Here is a 20,030-nt window from a genome sequence, read left to right on the forward strand (position 1 = left end):
CAGCGACACCTACCAGTTAAATATTCTAAAATTGCGGGATTGAGGATTTTGTCCAATAACAGAACAACTCAACATACCAGTTTTAAAAGTGTTTAAAATTTATAAATAATGATTTAAAAAAAAAAAAAAAAAACCTACAGCACTTAATTCAAAACATGTTTATACAAATCCAATTAAAATGGTGTCAGTAAATGGTACTAAACTAACAGATATTCACGCTTGCCTGCAAGGCATGCAACAGTGGCACTTTAAGACTTCTTGGGGCCAAAACACTGAACATTTTACTGGTTCAAAACCTTAACCCACGTCATGGATTACAGAGAAGGTGCAGTTAACAGCAACACTATATATATGATTTATTGAGGACATAGCTTTTGTTTTTGTACTACACATTGATATTGTATATATGCTGTATTAAGAACTATGAATTGCATGTGCTTTTGTAATGCCCTTGCAAGCGCTGGATTTGCTGCAGAAAGAGCACATCCTGCCCTTTGTTAAACAGTCACAGTGGGAGTGTTTAAGATGACGGATTGTAAGTTATGTCCCACTTTTTTTTTTCCAAACCGATATTATGGCTATCAAAACAAACGCATCATCTTTCCCCATTATAAATATTTGATAAACCTTGGAAAAAAATAGCTATATTTATTCAAGTCAAACAGTGCAATTAGTGTCCTATATACGACACGACCCCCCCCCCCCCCCCCGTACTGCAAAAAGACAATGAAATATACATTATAGTAGAAGCATATGAAAAGGGATACGTACCTATTCACTTTGAACTAACATGTTTTATATCTGAATACCAAAGTCTGTTATAACACCACAGCATATATTATATTAACACTTTGTGATTTGGACAAGTTATTGTAATAGGCATATTCTGAAGTATAGGTTAAGTTCAGCCAAAGAAAATGCAGAATGAAAATGGCCAATTAAAATCTGTACACCGGATTGCATTCAATAAATGGCCAAAAGTTTTGCATCACCCTGGAATTTTAGGAGTGAGACAATAAATTTTTTTTTAAAAAATACATAATTTAGATTTTTATTTATCATGTAAATCAGTAAAGCTATAGAATGATATGGCACAAGTCTACTGGAGTAGTAGTACAGTACTTAGTATTTGCAGTGCCTTCCATTGCATTTCAAGACTTCCTTAATTCTCTCAGGCATGGACTCAATGAGACGCTGGAGGGTCGAGTTATCCTTTAGGTTCATCCATGCACCCTTTACACTTGATTCCAGTTTGTTTCGGTTGCATGGTTGACCTTTTCTGATTTCCTGTCCTATCAGACCCCAAACATTCTCAATAGAATTGAGATACGGCAAATTTCAAAGCCACCATTGCAGTGGCGTGACTCAGTAGCTTCTAATGTCACTGCCAGCATTGCCGTGGCGCGATGCCCTCCTCTTCCAATGTCACTGCCAGCACTGCAGTGGCGCGATGCCCTCGTCTTCCAATGTCAATGCCAGCATTGCAGTGGCGCGATGCCCTCATCTTCTAATGTCAATGCCAGCATTGCAGTGGCGCGATGCCCTCATCTTCTAATGTCAATGCCAGCATTGCAGTGGCGCGATGCCCTCATCTTCCAATGTCAATGCCAGCATTGCAGTGGCGTGATGCCCTCGTCGTCCAATGTCAATGCCAGCATTGCAGTGGCGTGATGCCCTCGTCTTCCAATGTCAATGCCAGCATTGCAGTGGCGCGATGCCCTCATCTTCTAATGTCAATGCCAGCATTGCAGTGGCGTGATGCCGTCGTCTTCCAATGTCAATGCCAGCATTGCAGTGGCGTGACGCTGTTGTCTTCTCCCCATTTCTTCACTTGTTTGGCTCCATGGCAAGGAGCTCCGTCATTTTGGAGTAGAAATCACGGTTGGGAAAACGGTTCTGAGCCGTAGGGAGGAGGCGGTCTTGGAGTGCTTTCAGGTACCAGTCCTTGTTCACAGCTGTCCCCTTGGGTAAAACATGTAGGGATCCTGTGCCTTTGGCAGAAAAGCATCCCCAGATATGGACAGTTTCCAGATGCTTCATCTTTGGGACGGTACACTCTGGCTTCTATCTTTCTCCTTTGCGCCTTCAAACTCTTAATCTACCTCGGTTTCCAAAACAGTGAGAAAATGAATTTGGCCCAGTCTTTGTATGTGTGACAAAAATTGAATCTCTAATGTTTTTCCTTGCTCAGAATAGGCTTCTTAGCAGACCTCCCTGACACCAGACCGTTCTCCAAGAGACTCCTTCCCTCCAACTTCTTTCCATTGCCGCATTAAGTGGACACTGCTGGCCGTCCTGTCTCTCAAGCTCGGCTGGCATGACCTCCGCTGGCTGTCTGACGACTGCTAAAACCTTCCTTCTAAAGTGCAACGATGGCCAAGTGCGTTTCCGAGGAGGTACGGCTTCTGCCCTGTGGCTTGTTCTACAAAATCTATGTAAAAAAACACGCTTACAGTATATAGCTCAAATCTTCTTGTTACCACTTCTCATTGTCACCTTTTGATTACTTCTACATGAGTAACATGTGTCAAGATTTGTGACGTCTTTTGGGAAACCGCGTGTTTTCATGTTAGATTTCAACATGTCAAATTTGTCCAGTTTTTCATTAAATTTAATATGTTAAAGTAATATTTAGTCAGCAGGTTTCATTCGTTTTTGTAAAGCCAAATTAGATCATTCTATAGGGTGATGCAAAACCTTTGGCCATAGCTGTAGATAGACAGTTTATTTTTTATACAAAAATATTTCTGCATGAGGTTTGTATTGTAACAAAACATTAATAAAACAAGGTAAAAAAATGACTGCACTGTGTGGTCCTTTTTTGTTTAGACACATTGATATATATATTTTAAAACAACGTAAAAGATTAAATCTTAACAGTACAAAAGACATGCTTTTATTGACATTCATTCCACAAAGCCAAGTTTTGCCCAGTGTCTGTACAAGCTATAAAAGCCCATCTGAAACTTGGACAGTACAACAGTATGCATCCATTTCCTTGAACTTGTTTAATATCCAGAATGTAGACTAGTATGAACTCTGATCTTGAATCTTCAGTTGCAACTAAATGCATGTTTGTTTTTTTTGTTTAGTTTTTTTTTTATTTAAGTCTCGCTCAATACGTGAATAATCCCGTGAAGTTTAAAACGTAATTGAATTTCAGAGTGTGCATGTGCTGCTGCTCCATCTGAAATGATTCCAGTTTTTTTTGTTTGTTTGTTTTGTTTTTAAATCCTATAAAATGTCCATTATTAACTAGCTCAGTTTTTGCAGTAGTTTTTCCTCTACCAGTCCAAACTGTACGCTTACAGACATCTCTGCTATGAACTGTTCACAGCTTTCCTTGCTCACTTGTTTGCAGTACCGCAAGTCAACGTGACAGATGTTTCCACAGCGTTTGAAGTAGGTCAGGCACTGGTCAGTAACCCTATTGCAAACTGCAGGGAAGGAAGAATTAAAGCTAAGTGTGAAAAAGTAAAAGGAGAACTATAAAGCATAGAATAATAACTAGAGTATCACTAATTTACATGCATGAAGAATCGTGTGATGTATATTAAAGCACTTTTTAAATATCCTGAGGTATATCAAATCACAAGGACCCAAGAAACGGTTCAAGTTTATACCACAATGGCAGAGGGTGGACATTACTGGATGATAGTTAGTAGGCACCTTGATACTGGAGTACTAAAACATTTTGGTTCAGTACATTTTCTGATTTGCTAAAATAAAAAATTAAAACAAAAACACACACAAAAAAAAACAATTTTAAAGTTCCACAGGAAATGGTTTTCGGGTTGCAAGAGTTGCAAATATCACATTTATTTGAGAAGCAGCATGGTACAGTATTGAATTAATCCCTTGCATTGTCTGTTGATCTTGCCAGATGCCTACACAATCAGATCCCTGTTTTACTTAACCCAGTAATGCCCGATTTGATTTTCCTCAGAGAAGAGAATCCAATATTCATGAAACCATCGCTAATCCCGACACCAAACCCGAACTAGAACACATCCAGCCGGCTGCAGAGCGACGAATGCCTACACAATGTAAACCCTCCCAAACAAAACAAAAAAAAAAAAAGCAAGTGCAAAACGTACGTTTATTCATTTTGTTTTGTGAAAAGTGAATTTGCTGTATTGCTTTATGAAGATGAAACACAATGTATTTGGAGACAGTGCTCATGCAATGCTGTGCGATTTCTAGACAACAGAATCCTGGTATTAGGGAACACATGGCAACCCTTTAAAACAGCATACATTGAGGTACAAGGTTTTGCATGAAGGGCATCGATTATGGGCTGGCTGGCTAATACAATATGCTCCAAAGGTAACTAAAATAAACTGTTTGGCACTGTTGGGCCTTTGTGGGTTTATCAGAAAAGCTCTGCATTGTTACAGTATGTACTATAAAACACCAGCTCAAACCCTACATACATAAACATACAAAGGAAAAGGTAAAGCAAAAACTGATTATCTGTGTACCAGTAATTCAGTTCTGCACATCCTGAGTCAAAATGCACTGTGTGATGAGGAATTACAGGTTGTGTTTCAGTATAGACATGTCTGTGTTAATTCAGTGACAGGAATTTTCCGTTTCCTACCTGACAGATTAATCTCTGTTAGGGAATCCCGAGTGGTGGTACCCACTGCAGTTAGAATGTTAATAGACTGGTCAGTTATGTGGTTACAGTAACTGAGATCCAGTTTGGAAAGTAAAGGCATGTGTCTGATTATAAGACGAAGCGAAGCGTCCGTAATATCCAATCCCGCCAGACGCAAGTCTACAACATTCCGCAGTTTACTCCGATTGTCTATTTGACCTGTTTTGGGGGGAAAAAAAGCAAAAATAACAAGTTAGTAAGCAATGCAGCGAAGTGGAACCAAGGAAAACAACACACACATGTACACCCTGTCGCTGTTAAAGTAGGGAGGGAGTGGCCACATTAACATGAGAACAGAAAGAAGCCAGCATCAATGGATTATACCAAGCCACCGAGTCACTGAGGCAAGATGGACCCAACACAACGATGATCCTAAAAGTTCGGATAAGCATTTTAGTAGCTGTAGCAGCCCCTGCTGTTCATTCTTGGTAAGGCAAACAACTTATTCATGAACCCACGAATCTTCTGAATTAACACATCGGGACAGATTTATCAATGCCTTTGTGAAAGAGAAAAATCTCTCCAGTGTTCTCAGCAGGGGTCAGCTGTGGTGCAACAACACAACTGACTAGGGACAATAAAATAAAGAAATACTGTTAATCTTTTTACTCCTGTCGTACATTGCTTTTCTTTAGCAAGCTGCCATTACCTGGTCTGTTGTCAGTTGGGGGCGAGAGTAGGTCTCTCATCTGAGTGTCTTTTAACCCTTCGACCCACTGGACGTCCAAGGTCCGCAGCAAGGGGCAGTTAGATGTGCAAAGTGCGGACACTGCCACCCAGGAGCACCCCGATAACAGCAGCACCCGCAGACCTGCAGTGGGAACAAGAACAGAAGTCAAAACACCAGCGCTGGCTGTTTCAGGTGTCCTGTGTGGATTCACACACACAGCAAACAGCTTCTTAGGTCAGTTCACCCAGAGAGACCCAACTAGCTGCTTCTCCTTATGACTGACACACTTTGGCCCCGAGGTAGTTATATACTCCCAGGACGGAAACAGCAGACTGGAGCCCCACTGTTGGAACAGGATGCTTTCCAATAAACAAGATCAGATCTCAGCTTCTTGTAAAAACCCATAAAGATGCAGGGACTACCAACTGGCCCAAGCCTTGTGATGAAGGGACTCCTTTCACTTGTGACCTGCACTGGATTCAAGCTCTTGACACACTGCTCCACCTAGCCCCTACCTCGGGGCTTCATCACGTCTCTTCATCGCTGTGCAACACAGGGCTAGAGTCTAACAAACAACATCAGCATCACTACTACTATTACACACGACGTTACTGTAGTGCAATAGGACGCTTGCACGCTGCGGTTTCCCCAGTTCGGGTTCAATGCTACCTACCTGGTAATCTATTAATGAGCCAGCTTAATTGTTTTTTTGATATATTCGTCCAGCTGAGGTCCAGGGTCACAGGCTGTCTCCTGATGATGCCGCTGAGCATCAGAGGAGTGATTGATTTGCACCGGTTCAGATTGATTTTTGTCCAGAACCTCTTGTCACAACACCTTTTAAAAAAAATAAATAAATAAATAAAAAAATAATACCATAAAATCTCGCCCATAGGAAACAGTAAATCATTTTATAGTAGCAGTACTAAAACCTCCCGATAAAAGCAATGGCTTTGCAGAATTTCGAATCAAATCAATCTGAATAGTACTTATAGTAATTTATTAAATTACAGTTATGACATGCTGGAATCCAGAGGCCAGTTTCATTCTGCAGAAGAATACCGATATTTTAAACAATTTAGACTAGCTGTGTGGATTTACACAGAACTACATTGTTCTGTCTTGGAAGATTTTTTATGAAATGGATAGAAAGAAGACAGCTGAACTATTTTTTCTTATTTTCGTGCAATAGGGCGGAGGCGTAAGCAAATTGATTAATTTCAACTCTACACAACAACAACGAGGCTAGTTTTGTACAAATTGAACACACAGAACCTCCTCATGGTACAGACCAGGTGTGCCTCACTCACCATCGATTCCAGGTCTTGCAGACTCTCATGCAGACACACAGCTCCTTGTGGGACAGGTACCCGAACACACCCATCCACACCTCCCTGCGCATCACGTGCACCTCCCCGTCTTCCAGCGGCAGGGAGTCAGGAGGCGGGCTGATGGGCGGCGGTCGGATCACGTGACGCTCCATCTGCATGCACTTCGGGGGTGAGTGAGAGGAGGGGGGGCGGGCAGACACGGGAGACACGGGGGTGCTGGGTGGGGAGAGCTGCTGGAGTCGGCGATGGTTCCTCAGCTCCCTCGTGTTCCCGTTCTCCCGGGCGCTCCTGTGCAGCCGCGCGCTCCTGCTGCTGCCATTATTCCTCTTGGGCTCTTCACTCTCGCTCTCCGGCTCCGATTTCAGCGCCTGGCAGTTCTCGTGGGCCAGGCAGTCCTCTGTCTTCTGGATCTCCAGGTTGAGCTCCTTGCTCAGCTCTTTGCTCAGTTCCTTGTTGGCCAGCCTGCGTTTCCGCCGCACCCGAAGCCTGCCCTTCTCGTGGGGCTCGTTGCCTCCCTCGCTGCTGGGCCCGGCCCGCGGAGAGCTGGAGCGGGACTGGTCGCTCTCTCTCGTCTTCAGGGTGCGATCGGAGAGATCCCCCCCTCCCTCCCAGTAGCCTTCCTCTTCCTCCTCCTCCCTCGCCTGCTCTTCCTCCTCCTCCTCCTCCTCCTCCTCTTCTTCCTCCTCCGGCTCGGTTTTGATCTGCCGCAGAGGTTTGGGGATCAGCGCGCGGTCATCTGGGGTCTTCCAAGATCTCCTCTGTGTTGACAAAAAAAAAAAAAATGATTGTGTTACATTGAGCAATGCCTTTATATGGCTATCTAAGATCCATGTGAAGATAAGGAGGGGGGTTATTTGTTTAAAACAGCGATGGGAAAAGGACAAAATAGAAAAGACAGACTGTAAAAATCGATCCTTTCGCAATATGGACCCGAATGTCTACAGTAGATCTGTGTGTAAAACAAAAAAACACTGAGACTGGGCCAGTGAAACAGACAAAGGGAAACACCTGATCAAAATCCTAAACCCGTTTGGGAATTCAGCCAGGGAAAATATACCAGTTGACATGACTTTCCAGAGGAGCACTGTTATAATTACACACCCTGGAGAAGCGAAAGGCAGGGGATTTAGGATGCTGCTAATCTTTAAGGCTTTACTCAGCACGGCACTGGCAAGTCTCTGAATGAACACAGACTGTGCACATGTCCTAACATGCTGCCAAAGGAGATACTCCCAGTGCAGAGGGGGCTTTCATCTCTGATCCATCAGCAGGCACGTCTCCCCTCCTGTGTGCAGGACATTTCATTATGAATACTAGCCAGTGAAAGAAACACAGAACTAACTGAAACATGCTGACCAGCACGTGAAAGAGGCTTTTATAAAAGTACCCTCCTAGCAGGGCCCACGTAGAGGTGTTAATGGAAAGCTACTGCTGAAGTAAGGCTACAAAAATGTCGGCTTTATATGCTCTAATGGTAGAAGTAAAAAACAACTTGGATGGAGTTCAGTTTGCATTAGAAGGTATAAAAGAGCTTAGCAGAACCTCTAATGTATTTAAGGCAATGCTTGCTTGGACAACACAATATAATCACAGCCCAATGCAAACGAAGCGCAAGACCACCAGCTGGCTAAATGCATCTTCGTGTATCCCGCCCACACACACACACAGATCACAAGTCCTCTCCCCAGCACCACCTTACAAAACCAGTGCTCCCACTCCAAACTAAAAACTGTGTTTTTTTTCCCCACCGTGCATCAAAACAGGGATTGTTACCTTTCTCCTGAACTCCTTTACGAGTTTCAGCTGCGATAAACAAAAACATTTGCAATACCGTTACCCTGGCTCTTGGTCAACCGCAAACGAACACGCACATAACCCTTGGGTTACATTAAGATTAGTTTAAAATCAACCCTGAAACTACTCAACTATTTATTTATCTAGAGTAGTCTTTCTGTAAAGCACTTGGTATTTTAAAACATCTTATGTCTTTTCCCCTTTACTGCCCTGTGCATGTTCCCATTCCAATGCACTGCCTATTTTCTAATGTCAAATATATTGGACACTGGTCAGCAAAGTCAGGCTACATAGAGTTTATTTACTTTCACTCCTGCTCATGTAGTTTTAAGGAGCCATGCAGAGGAAGAAGTGTTGCCACAGAAAGGCCCGTCTTTAGACAGGAACGAATATCCTGCACCAGAAGTTGCACACGCACACCTTGTGGCTTTACTGAACAAATGTTAGCCCGGAAATCAGCACCACCCCTTATAAATTTAGCAACACTGCATGTGGCCGATTGCATTATTTTTATGTGAATGCAAGGAACAAACCAAGAATACTTTTATTTCCCCTTCTTTTTTGAGAAAATAAGTTTATAGATCTGGAAGGGACTTTTTTTCCCCCTATCAGGAAGTAGGATCAGAGGAATGGACTGACTCCTGGAGCTTTGTACAGTTCCCATATCAAATGGGGATGCGGTATTCTAGTGTGCAGCAAATGGTTAGGCTACATGTTTTAATTGTGTATGGAGTTTCATAGCTTTGTGCATTTTAATCATTTCAGAAAAAACTGAGCAAGTTAAAAAGCTTTGAGAATCACCCCCTAAATATTGAATCATTCCTAAAGCAGTTTCTGCATAGGTTTCATTCACACTGTGCTAATGAAATCAAATAGCACTACTGGGGAAAAAAACACAGGCTTCGTAGGGGGAGTTTCACTGAAACATCAAATTCAAAAGCCAGCTCCCTCGCCTCTGAAGTGGATGGTAAAGCACTTCCAAACACCATTGTACCTGCCGCTCACATCGACATGTAAACCTCGTATCTGAAAACGCTTCTCCATTCAGTTTGCAATCTGAGCAGTGGCACATAAATGAATCAGAGACCTGCAAAGTGCATAAAATGACTAACGGTATCATTTTTGGTACAATTCTTTAAAATACGTCCCATCACGTCCCCCCTTCTGAGAAACGACTAGCGGTAGTTAAATGACAAACCGCAGCTTTTAAAATACAACACCAAAAGAGCGTTGACTTCATGACGGGGTCAGATTGAAAGAGTCGTCAAAACTACTATTAAAAAAAGCACTTAATTATTTATATATATGTATGCGTGTACGCGAGTCTGTACGTGTGTACGCGAGTCTGTATGCGTGTGTACACACCTTTTTCCTGATGCTGGGCTCGGTGCTGTCATCAAACTGCCTCCTCTTCCTCCTCAGCGGCCCCTCATCCGTTTTCCTCCTGGGCAGGGCGTCTGGCGTTGGAGGCGCTCGTTTCTTGGCCGGCTCCTCTTGGGCTTTGCGTTTGGGAGTCTCCTCGCACTCCACCTTCCTTTTGGCAGGTGCGGCAGCCTCCGTCTCCTCCTTGGTGTCCCGGCTCACTCTCTGCTCCTTCAGCAGTGATCCAGGCAGGTTGGAGGCGTACTTAAACCCTGGACCTCTCTTTTGCTTGTAGACCAAAAATTAGAAAAAACAAAGAGGCAACTTTATACCTTATGCCTATTGATTTCACTGCAGGTGATACTTGACTTCCATCCACCTTGAATCAACCTGATCATCATCATCATCTCAATTGCATTAACACATGTCAAGGTCTACACATACTACATTATACTACAAAGTGTCCCTTTTCAGCACTTATCAGCTCATTTAGTAAATTCAGACACAGTTACGATACAATTGCACTAAAGAAATAACTCCATTAGAATTTCCACTCAATGTAATGGTCGGAAAAAAATGTCCCAGTTCCTTACCGACACAAGAAAAACAGAAAAAAGATGAAAGCATTAAAACATACTCCGAAGGCTGGCCTTTAACACTGACCTGCATGCTGTTCATACACTGTTGCCACACAGCCAGCTGCAAAAAGTATACGTCTAAAGCCATGTATGAAACCTAAAACTGGGCTGGTAATGCAAGGAAATATATTGACTGCGTAACTATGTGCTGTAAAAAAAAAAAAAAAAAAAGAGGAAGTAGTGATAGGGCAGGGTGGCATGGCTTTGGACTGAACTACAGAGAAGTTATTAAAAAAAATAAATAACTTAAAAAAAAAAAAAAACCTCCAGTCAGCCACAATGAGATCTGCCCTCTGAACCCAAGCAATCCTGCAGCATGCATTAAATAAAAACGTCCACTGAGGCACTGTATTTTCTTTGGTCTACTTCCAAATCGCCTGCACATTGTCACATCTCTGAGTGTACAGTATAAAAAGTGACAGATGATACTGCAGCCTAGAGACTTACTTTCCCTGTCTTCCCGGCATGGTTGCATTTCGGACACTCCCAGCAGTTGGGAAGCTCGTCGTTCACCACTCCGCCTGCGTCCTTCACCTAGGAAGAAGAAGGAGGGGTCTCAGTGAACAGTCACACACGCCCTTACAGGAGGAACTGAAACTAACAACTCCACACCGTCTCTGTATCTCAAAGTGGAAGCACCGTTTAACACTCCCCCACTTCTCCGTGGTGATCCGAGTTACTAAAGGGCAGCTACCAGCCTTTTTAATATTATACAGTTTGATATCGCTGTGCAAAATCAGCTACATGTGAAAGTCTATCAGCTGGAGATCAAAAAAAAAAAAAAAGAAAGAAACTCAGGGGGACAATAGACCAACATTTCAGATGAGGTGTGTCATGGTGATCAAAAAGATCATCTGCCAGGAGAACCGCAGGATTTTCTAAACAATGGAACTCGGTAGAATTTTCAAAACGCTTCTATTCATAACAATCCCTTGATGATCAGTTCCTTAAAATTGCCGACCTGGGGGTGTATATGTGCTCTGCAAACCAGACAGCCTGGTTGTTTTTAATGCGCTATGCTGGCTCTTTTGCATTTAGCTGCGCAGAAGCAAGCAGGGCAGGCAGCCGATTCAACATTTTGATTTTTTGTTTTCAATGTAGTCCTGTATGATTTTTGCACTAGTGTCCAATGATAAAGGACAGGTCTCTCTCTCTCTCACTCTCTCGCTCTCGTACATACCTTCAGGCAGCCAGGGTGCACGATCTCGTTACAAATGGAACATTCCATCAGCATGACGTTGAACTTGTCCTCCTCGACCTCCACAGTGTCCTCCTTGCCAGCCTCTCCACAGACCAGACACACGGCGGTGTGGGGGAGCACAGGCTGTGCAAACACAAGGCAACACACACACACACTCTCAATACAGTGCAGCAGGTCACACTCCCATTGCATCGCAGCTTAGCTTCAGCAAAAGAGAGGGCTGGGAAAGACTTACAGGAACACGCAGTGAAGCCCCCGAAATACTCGCCGAATCCAGCGCGAGTGTGAAACGACTTTCCAACATTTTTAAATAAATGTGTGTCAATAAGTGGTACAAGAGGCAGCAGCAGCAGCAGTATAAAGTGAGCAAGTCATAGCAGGCAAGTTGTGTCAGATAACTCTGAACACGAATATACAGAAACTTTTTTTTTCTGCTTAAATTGCAGCATTTGTTTTCAATGCAGCAGATGCCCATTTCTTTAGCTCACATCTCTTGGCTTAGGGACCAGGGCAGTTTTTGTAAATCATTTGGAATGCAAATTCTAAAATCTATTACAATTTATGAAAATTTAAAAAAAAACTAAAAAACCACACACACACACACACACACACACACACACACACACACACACACACACACCACAGTACAGTATAGCATTACTGGTAATAAATGTATTAAACAAAAGAGCACCCAACCAAAAAGATAAATGTCCTGTATATTGGCTTTGGGCAAGGCATGGGTCAGAATCTAGTTAAACTGTAAAATCTTTTGAAGAAAAAGTACCCACAGCTCCCAACACAGTACAACGCTGTTAAATTATTACTAGGAGACTTCTGCTGTGTAATATCATTATTAATCTAACTCGGGTACTTCAAATAGGTCACGCTTTGATCCTCACTGCTTTTTTACAATCACATCCTGCTCCGTGTGTGTTCATAAATAGGTACTCTGCTCAAAGCACTTCACTGCAGGAAGCTTGACTACTTGAACACACAAGAGAAACGTCTCGTTATATACAGAGTTAATTATCTGTAACCGATTCCATTCCACTACCTGCGTTTTACAAGAGAACTAAATTCATTGCAGCCCTTCTAATCCATTCTGCGTTTCAACACAAGGCAAAGGTTTCAAATTACCCACTTCCTGTACCCTAAATAGATCAACCCCCCTCAAAACACCACCGCCAAGCTATTTCCCTCTCAAAACGTTACCTTTGACCTTGCAGATCTCAAACGAACAGAAGACTAAATGAAGAACCTCGCCCGCAGAAAACCGACAGCAACTGACCAGGGAAAATGATTTGCATTTGGGGCAGAAATCTCTCTCTGTATACTGTTGGTTACTTCCTGATTTGGGTTTTGTGTGTGTGTGTAATGTATGTGTGAACTGCAGCCTGCGAAGCACGGTCTTTGAACACACCAGCTAAACTGGAGAGGCAAGGTCTGGGGGATTCAGAACTTTAACAAAATATTAGAACCCAGCTTTCCTTTAGGCTTCTAGTAAACCTGGCTGCAGCTATGCCAAATTTAAAACTTGCATTTGACCTGGTACTCACCGCGATGCACTGCCTCATGATGCAGGACTGCTTCATCCTGCCCGGACCCCCGAACTTCTTCATGTCCTTGCAGAAGTGGCACTCCCCGCACTCGGTCCGCAGGCAGGCCTCACACTTGCGGCATCGCGTCCTCCTCCGCCGCGCCCCCGCAGAGGCTCTGTTTGCAGCCAGCTTGACCGCCGCCGAGGCACCCAGCTTCCCCTTCGGCCTCCCCCCGCCCCTCTGCTGGAAACACAAACGCAGCACAGTGTGAGTACAACAAGACCAAATCACCCTGACCAGGACGGAGAGGACTGAACCTCCACACAGCACAGCGTGAACACAAGACCAAAACACCATGACCAGGACAGAGAGGAGAGAACCTCCACACAGCACAGCGTGAACACAAGACCAAAACACCCTGACCAGGACAGAGAGGACAGAACCTCCACACAGCACAGCGTGAACACAACAAGACCAAAACACCCTGACCAGGACGGAGAGGACAGAACCTCCACACAGCACAGCGTGAACACAAGACCAAAACACCCTGACCAGGACAGAGAGGACAGAACCTCCACACAACACAGCGTGAATACAACAAGACCAAAACACCCTGACCAGGACAGAGAGGAGAGAACCTCCACACAACACAGCGTGAATACAACAAGACCAAAACACCCTGACCAGGACAGAGAAGACAGAACCTCCACACAACACAGCGTGAATACAACAAGACCAAAACACCCTGACCAGGACAGAGAGGAGAGAACCTCCACACAACACAGCGTGAATACAACAAGACCAAAACACCCTGACCAGGACAGAGAGGAGAGAACCTCCACACAACACAGCGTGAATACAACAAGACCAAAACACCCTGACCAGGACAGAGAGGACAGAACCTCCACACAACACAGCGTGAACACAACAACAAGACCAAAACACCATGACCAGGACAGAGAGGAGAGAACCTCCACACAACACAGCGTGAATACAACAAGACCAAAACATCCTGACCAGGACAGAGAGGACAGAACCTCCACACAACACAGCGTGAATACAACAAGACCAAAACACCCTGACCAGGACAGAGAGGACAGAACCTCCACACAGCACAGCGTGAATACAACAAGACCAAAACACCCTGACCAGGACAGAGAGGACAGAACCTCCACACAGCACAGCGTGAATACAACAAGACCAAAACACCCTGACCAGGACAGAGAGGACAGAACCTCCACACAACACAGCGTGAATACAACAAGACCAAAACACCCTGACCAGGACAGAGAGGAGAGAACCTCCACACAACACAGCGTGAATACAACAACAAGACCAAAACACCCTGACCAGGACAGAGAGAACAGAACCTCCACACAGCACAGCGTGAATACAACAAGACCAAAACACCCTGACCAGGACAGAGAGGGCAGAACCTCCACACAGCACAGCGTGAATACAACAAGACCAAAACACCCTGACCAGGACAGAGAGGACAGAACCTCCACACAACACAGCGTGAACACAACAACAAGACCAAAACACCCTGACCAGGACAGAGAGGACAGAACCTCCACACAGCACAGCGTGAACACAACAACAAGACCAAAACACCCTGACCAGGACAGAGAGGACAGAACCTCCACACAGCACAGCGTGAACACAACAACAAGACCAAAACACCCTGACCAGGACAGAGAGGACAGAACCTCCACACAGCACAGCGTGAACACAACAACAAGACCAAAACACCCTGACCAGGACAGAGAGGACAGAACCTCCACACAGCACAGCGTGAATACAACAAGACCAAAACACCCTGACCAGGACAGAGAGGACAGAACCTCCACACAGCACAGCGTGAATACAACAAGACCAAAACACCCTGACCAGGACAGAGAGGACAGAACCTCCACACAGCACAGCGTGAACACAACAAGACCAAAACACCCTGACCAGGACAGAGAGGACAGAACCTCCACACAACACAGCGTGAATACAACAAGACCAAAACACCCTGACCAGGACAGAGAGGACAGAACCTCCACACAACACAGCGTGAACACAACAACAAGACCAAAACACCCTGACCAGGACAGAGAGGACAGAACCTCCACACAACACAGCGTGAATACAACAAGACCAAAACACCCTGACCAGGACAGAGAGGAGAGAACCTCCACACAGCACAGCGTGAATACAACAAGACCAAAACACCCTGACCAGGACAGAGAGGACAGAACCTCCACACAGCACAGCGTGAACACAACAAGACCAAAACACCCTGACCAGGACAGAGAGGACAGAACCTCCACACAGCACAGCGTGAACACAACAACAAGACCAAAACACCCTGACCAGGACAGAGAGGACAGAACCTCCACACAGCACAGCGTGAACACAACAACAAGACCAAAACACCCTGACCAGGACAGAGAGGACAGAACCTCCACACAGCACAGCGTGAACACAACAACAAGACCAAAACACCCTGACCAGGACAGAGAGGACAGAACCTCCACACAGCACAGCGTGAACACAACAACAAGACCAAAACACCCTGACCAGGACAGAGAGGACAGAACCTCCACACAACACAGCGTGAATACAACAAGACCAAAACACCCTGACCAGGACAGAGAGGACAGAACCTCCACACAGCACAGCGTGAACACAACAACAAGACCAAAACACCCTGACCAGGACAGAGAGGACAGAACCTCCACACAACACAGCGTGAATACAACAAGACCAAAACACCCTGACCAGGACAGAGAGGACAGAACCTCCACACAGCACAGCGTGAACACAACAACAAGACCAAAACACCCTGACCAGGACAGAGAGGACAGAACCTCCACACAGCACAGCGTGAATACAACAAGACCAAAACACCCTGACCAGGACAGAGAGGACAGAACCTCCACACAACACAGCGTGAATACAACAAGACCAAAACACCCTGACCAGGACAGAGAGGACAGAACCTCCACACAGGGCAGCGTGAATACAACAAGACCAAAACACCCTGACCAGGACAGAGAGGACAGAACCTCCACACAGGGCAGCGTGAATACAACAAGACCAAAACACCCTGACCAGGACAGAGAAGACAGAACCTCCACACAACACAGCGTGAACACAACAACAAGACCAAAACACCCTGACCAGGACAGAGAGGACAGAACCTCCACACAGCACAGCGTGAACACAACAACAAGACCAAAACACCCTGACCAGGACAGAGAGGACAGAACCTCCACACAACACAGCGTGAATACAACAAGACCAAAACACCCTGACCAGGACAGAGAGGAGAGAACCTCCACACAGCACAGCGTGAACACAACAACAAGACCAAAACACCCTGACCAGGACAGAGAGGACAGAACCTCCACACAGCACAGCGTGAACACAACAAGACCAAAACACCCTGACCAGGACAGAGAGGACAGAACCTCCACACAGCACAGCGTGAATACAACAAGACCAAAACACCCTGACCAGGACAGAGAAGACAGAACCTCCACACAGGGCAGCAGGGAACCTTGTTTAAGACAAATCTGAGTGCATGCTTCAGTAAAAGAGAGTCTTAATTTACCTACAAATATAGGAATATTAAAAGTCTCACATTTTGGTTGTGGAAACGGACTCCAGAAACAGTCCCACTATCACTGGTATAAGTGCGACTGGGGCCCTCAGTGGAGTATTTTCGTTTCAGCACCTTCAGGGGTTAACAATATCAACGGCACTACTTCGCTCTCTGCAAGCAGGCTCCAATGGGGAAGGAAGCTTGATTCCCAAAGCTAAAAACGACCTTGGCAGGATGTAAAGCTATCTACAGACTTCCACTTTCAAACATTTACACACTATAACTGTTCAGTGCACCGACACTTATTATCTGAAGGGGTAGCTGCAACAACAGAGCGACCAACAGCATCCATGTTTAGAAATTCACATTTTCTAGTATTGGGAACTTAAAACTTAAATTGAGGGGAATCGTGCTGGAAAGCATTTCGTAAAAGCTTGAAAAACTCAGGAATGCATTTATATTGCATGGTATGTCCAGTTTAAAACACTACCAGGCCATCTGGTACAGTGATTATATATATATATATATATTTTTTTTATTGTATAAATCCTTTTGTAGTTAGTAGACGCAGCAATAAAAATAACACTTATTAATACCGCCAAAATAGCCGAATTCTAGCACCAGATTTGTATTTCTATTTAAAGCTTTTGGTTTGGACTCCATTGCTGTGTGAAGTCTCATTTACTGCATGGAAGCTGCTGCCCCTGTGCTTGAAAAGGAAAGGCACGTGTACAGTAACATGTTCCTGCACTCGCTCATGTGTTTCACTCTCAGCCCTGTGTAAATTCACTTCCTCCATCCTTTAACAAGCCCTGGTAAAAGCAGGCCGACCGCTCATTCTTTCATTATTGACTGTGCTCTGTTGATTTGTGAACGGTTAGCACAGCACCGACTGCTTGGTGCTTGACAGACGTGAAACAGAAGAAGAGAACGTAGAGCACTGCTTGATGAGGAGTACAAGAACGAATGTGAATAAGACTGTACATGTCTGTTTAACATCAGCGTTTGTAACTGATTCAGGGTTTCCATGCATGGCTGTTTGTGGTTACATATACAAACACTCTCGCACACACAGGGCCGAGGTTAAACCTTTTAAAAAGCAGTACAAGCTTAGAAATGGAATCCTGGAACACAGCTTAATAGGGATCATGCATTCGAGCACACAGAAGGCTCATCTCTTTTGTCACGTCAATCTCTTTGATAATAGTCAGTCTCACAGTAAGAAAGTAAATCGCTCTGGTGTATTAAGTTACACAGACGTTACATAGGGGCATACCCAACACCAGGACCAGTGAACAGGTCTGTTGTGTTTAATTACAAAGATCTGGCGTGTTGGAAGAGTTATTAATACACATTTTTATTGATCTATAAAACTACATTATTGTGCTTTGTATTCACTTTCCTAACACATTTAAGATTCATATTTTATGGTAAAGTCTTAGCCCTGTCCCAGTCACATGGCTTTTCAAAAACAAGCCCAACAGCGACACCTTCTGCTGAGACTGGAAAAGAACAAAAAGGCATGGAAAATTCTAGAAGCCATTCATAACTTGGTTTCACTTTATCACCAGCATTACAAAAATATGAATAAAACCCGAGCGAAATCAGACTGGATCTTTTTATAAAATCTTAACCAGGCTGATACTGCGTTTAAATACATTCTAAATCTACAGTCTATTGCAGCTAAACCTTGCTTACTAACTCAGTGTTCACAGACAACCAGTAACAGATGTGATAAAAACACGTTCATTGTCCTTTTAGTTTCTGATGCTTGACTTATTTATTATGCAATCATGTCTCTTTCTAAAAGCCTATACAGTGGACTGAAAAATATATACTGAATTTAGACAGAGCCTTCCATAAAAGACTTTGTAAACACAGACTTTGTGTTTTGTTGGTTGTCTGGTGGGGTTTCTGACTCGGTTTCTATTTTCTGGAACTGTTTCATATGTTTTCCCCTCAAGGCAGCTCTGAGCCTCTTGATTAAATCTATCATTTAGAAGACAATCTGACTGGTGGCAAACATCAAAGGCATTCCAAATCCCTGCCTTCCATCTCCTCGTGTTCCTTTAGGATTCCGGCACAGCTCCAGCAACATCCCCAGAGCGCACATGCAAGTGCTTCAGGTCTGCCATGTGTAAGAAGCAAGACAGGAACTGATATGTGAGAACATATACTGGATTGCTGTACCCCAAGTACTGTTAAACTCTCGTTTTCCCCCTCTGCTTTTTATAACACTCAACTAGCCAGTCTAACCTGATGCTTATTTGAATGCCCTTCCCCCTCCCAGACACTTGAGCATCTAATATCTAATATCACAAATCATCTCAGAGCTTGCAGGGATCAGACACAAGCTACCTACTGCAGCGAGCTCAGCCGGTACATGTCCATCTAGCTCACTGAGTGGCAAGCAGGTTCCAACGGGGGAATGGAAGTACACAAGCTTGTGTGAGAGTGCAGACTAAGCAAGCAAACCGGATTGTCAGGTTTCGTTTGGAGTGGAAGCAGAATGCACAGAAAGCACCAACAGCTTCTGTTCTGTGCTAGAACTGCACGGGAGATCAGAGAAGCCTCTACCGACTGAACGAATGATCTGAAGGACTTAGCCTTATCAGTGTGTGGAGCAGCTTGTTCTGTTGGGCTGGGAGGTAGACTGCAGCAGGGCTAGTTTTGCAACAGCATTGGTAATCTAAAGTAGGGCTCAGAGTCCCAGCAGGGTTCCATGCTCCCTGGGAATGTGCCTGCAGTCTGCTGCCATATTGTATTTTGTAATCCCCCTTGATATTAAAGACCTAAACTGGTGATAATGCCTAGAACTCCCCCAACAGTCTGCAGGAAATGGAATGTGCAGAGCTACGGAATGTGCGTGAGACAGCGGCCCTGGGTTCCAGACTACAGGGCCTGCCATCTTGCTTTCTTTTGGTGATCACTCACAGAATCACATTGAAATCAGGAGTCAGGTTTCATTGGAGTACTTTTGGTGTAGATTTTATTTATTTTTCTTTAAAAACGCATGTGGATAATATTCTATGTTGAGGTTCTGTCACAATAGAAGGACTATCGTTTAGGACATCAGCGTGTGCAAAGACAAGCCTGTAAGAACTAATATGAGAAATAATCTGTATTGAGAAAACTGCTATATTTGAATCTCAGAATATGCGTAAGGAAATGGAAAGGGCCAAATCAATCCTTACAACATTGTCATTTGTAAGCTCTCCCAGGGCTCCAGTATGGATCTGTAATG

The 20,030-nt window shown here is 44.3% G+C and overlaps 1 protein-coding gene across 3 annotated transcripts in view; it reads right to left on the reverse strand.

The window, feature by feature from the left end:
• Nucleotides 1–76: 76 nt before the first annotated feature.
• The window catches only part of LOC117428465 (lysine-specific demethylase 2B-like), a 48,542-nt gene continuing 28,588 nt past the window's right edge, over nt 77–20,030 (reverse strand). The window contains exons 13-22 of one of the 3 annotated variants that reach the window (XM_058994452.1): nt 13,213–13,437; nt 11,636–11,779; nt 10,903–10,989; nt 9,821–10,105; nt 8,435–8,464; nt 6,641–7,419; nt 6,004–6,167; nt 5,310–5,471; nt 4,601–4,819; nt 77–3,437 (exon numbers count right to left, since the gene is read on the reverse strand). In XM_058994452.1, the coding sequence (XP_058850435.1) occupies nt 3,256–3,437; nt 4,601–4,819; nt 5,310–5,471; nt 6,004–6,167; nt 6,641–7,419; nt 8,435–8,464; nt 9,821–10,105; nt 10,903–10,989; nt 11,636–11,779; nt 13,213–13,437 (2,277 nt within the window). In that variant the 3' untranslated portion in view covers nt 77–3,255. Of the gene's footprint in view, nt 3,438–4,600; nt 4,820–5,309; nt 5,472–6,003; nt 6,168–6,640; nt 7,420–8,434; nt 8,465–9,820; nt 10,113–10,900; nt 10,990–11,635; nt 11,780–13,212; nt 13,438–20,030 lie in introns of all 3 variants that reach the window. The other 2 variants (XM_058994455.1, XM_058994453.1) reach the window with 2 other exon arrangements.

Source organism: Acipenser ruthenus, chromosome 21 (assembly GCF_902713425.1).
Source record: "Acipenser ruthenus chromosome 21, fAciRut3.2 maternal haplotype, whole genome shotgun sequence".
Classification (NCBI taxonomy): Eukaryota; Metazoa; Chordata; class Actinopteri; order Acipenseriformes; family Acipenseridae; genus Acipenser; species Acipenser ruthenus.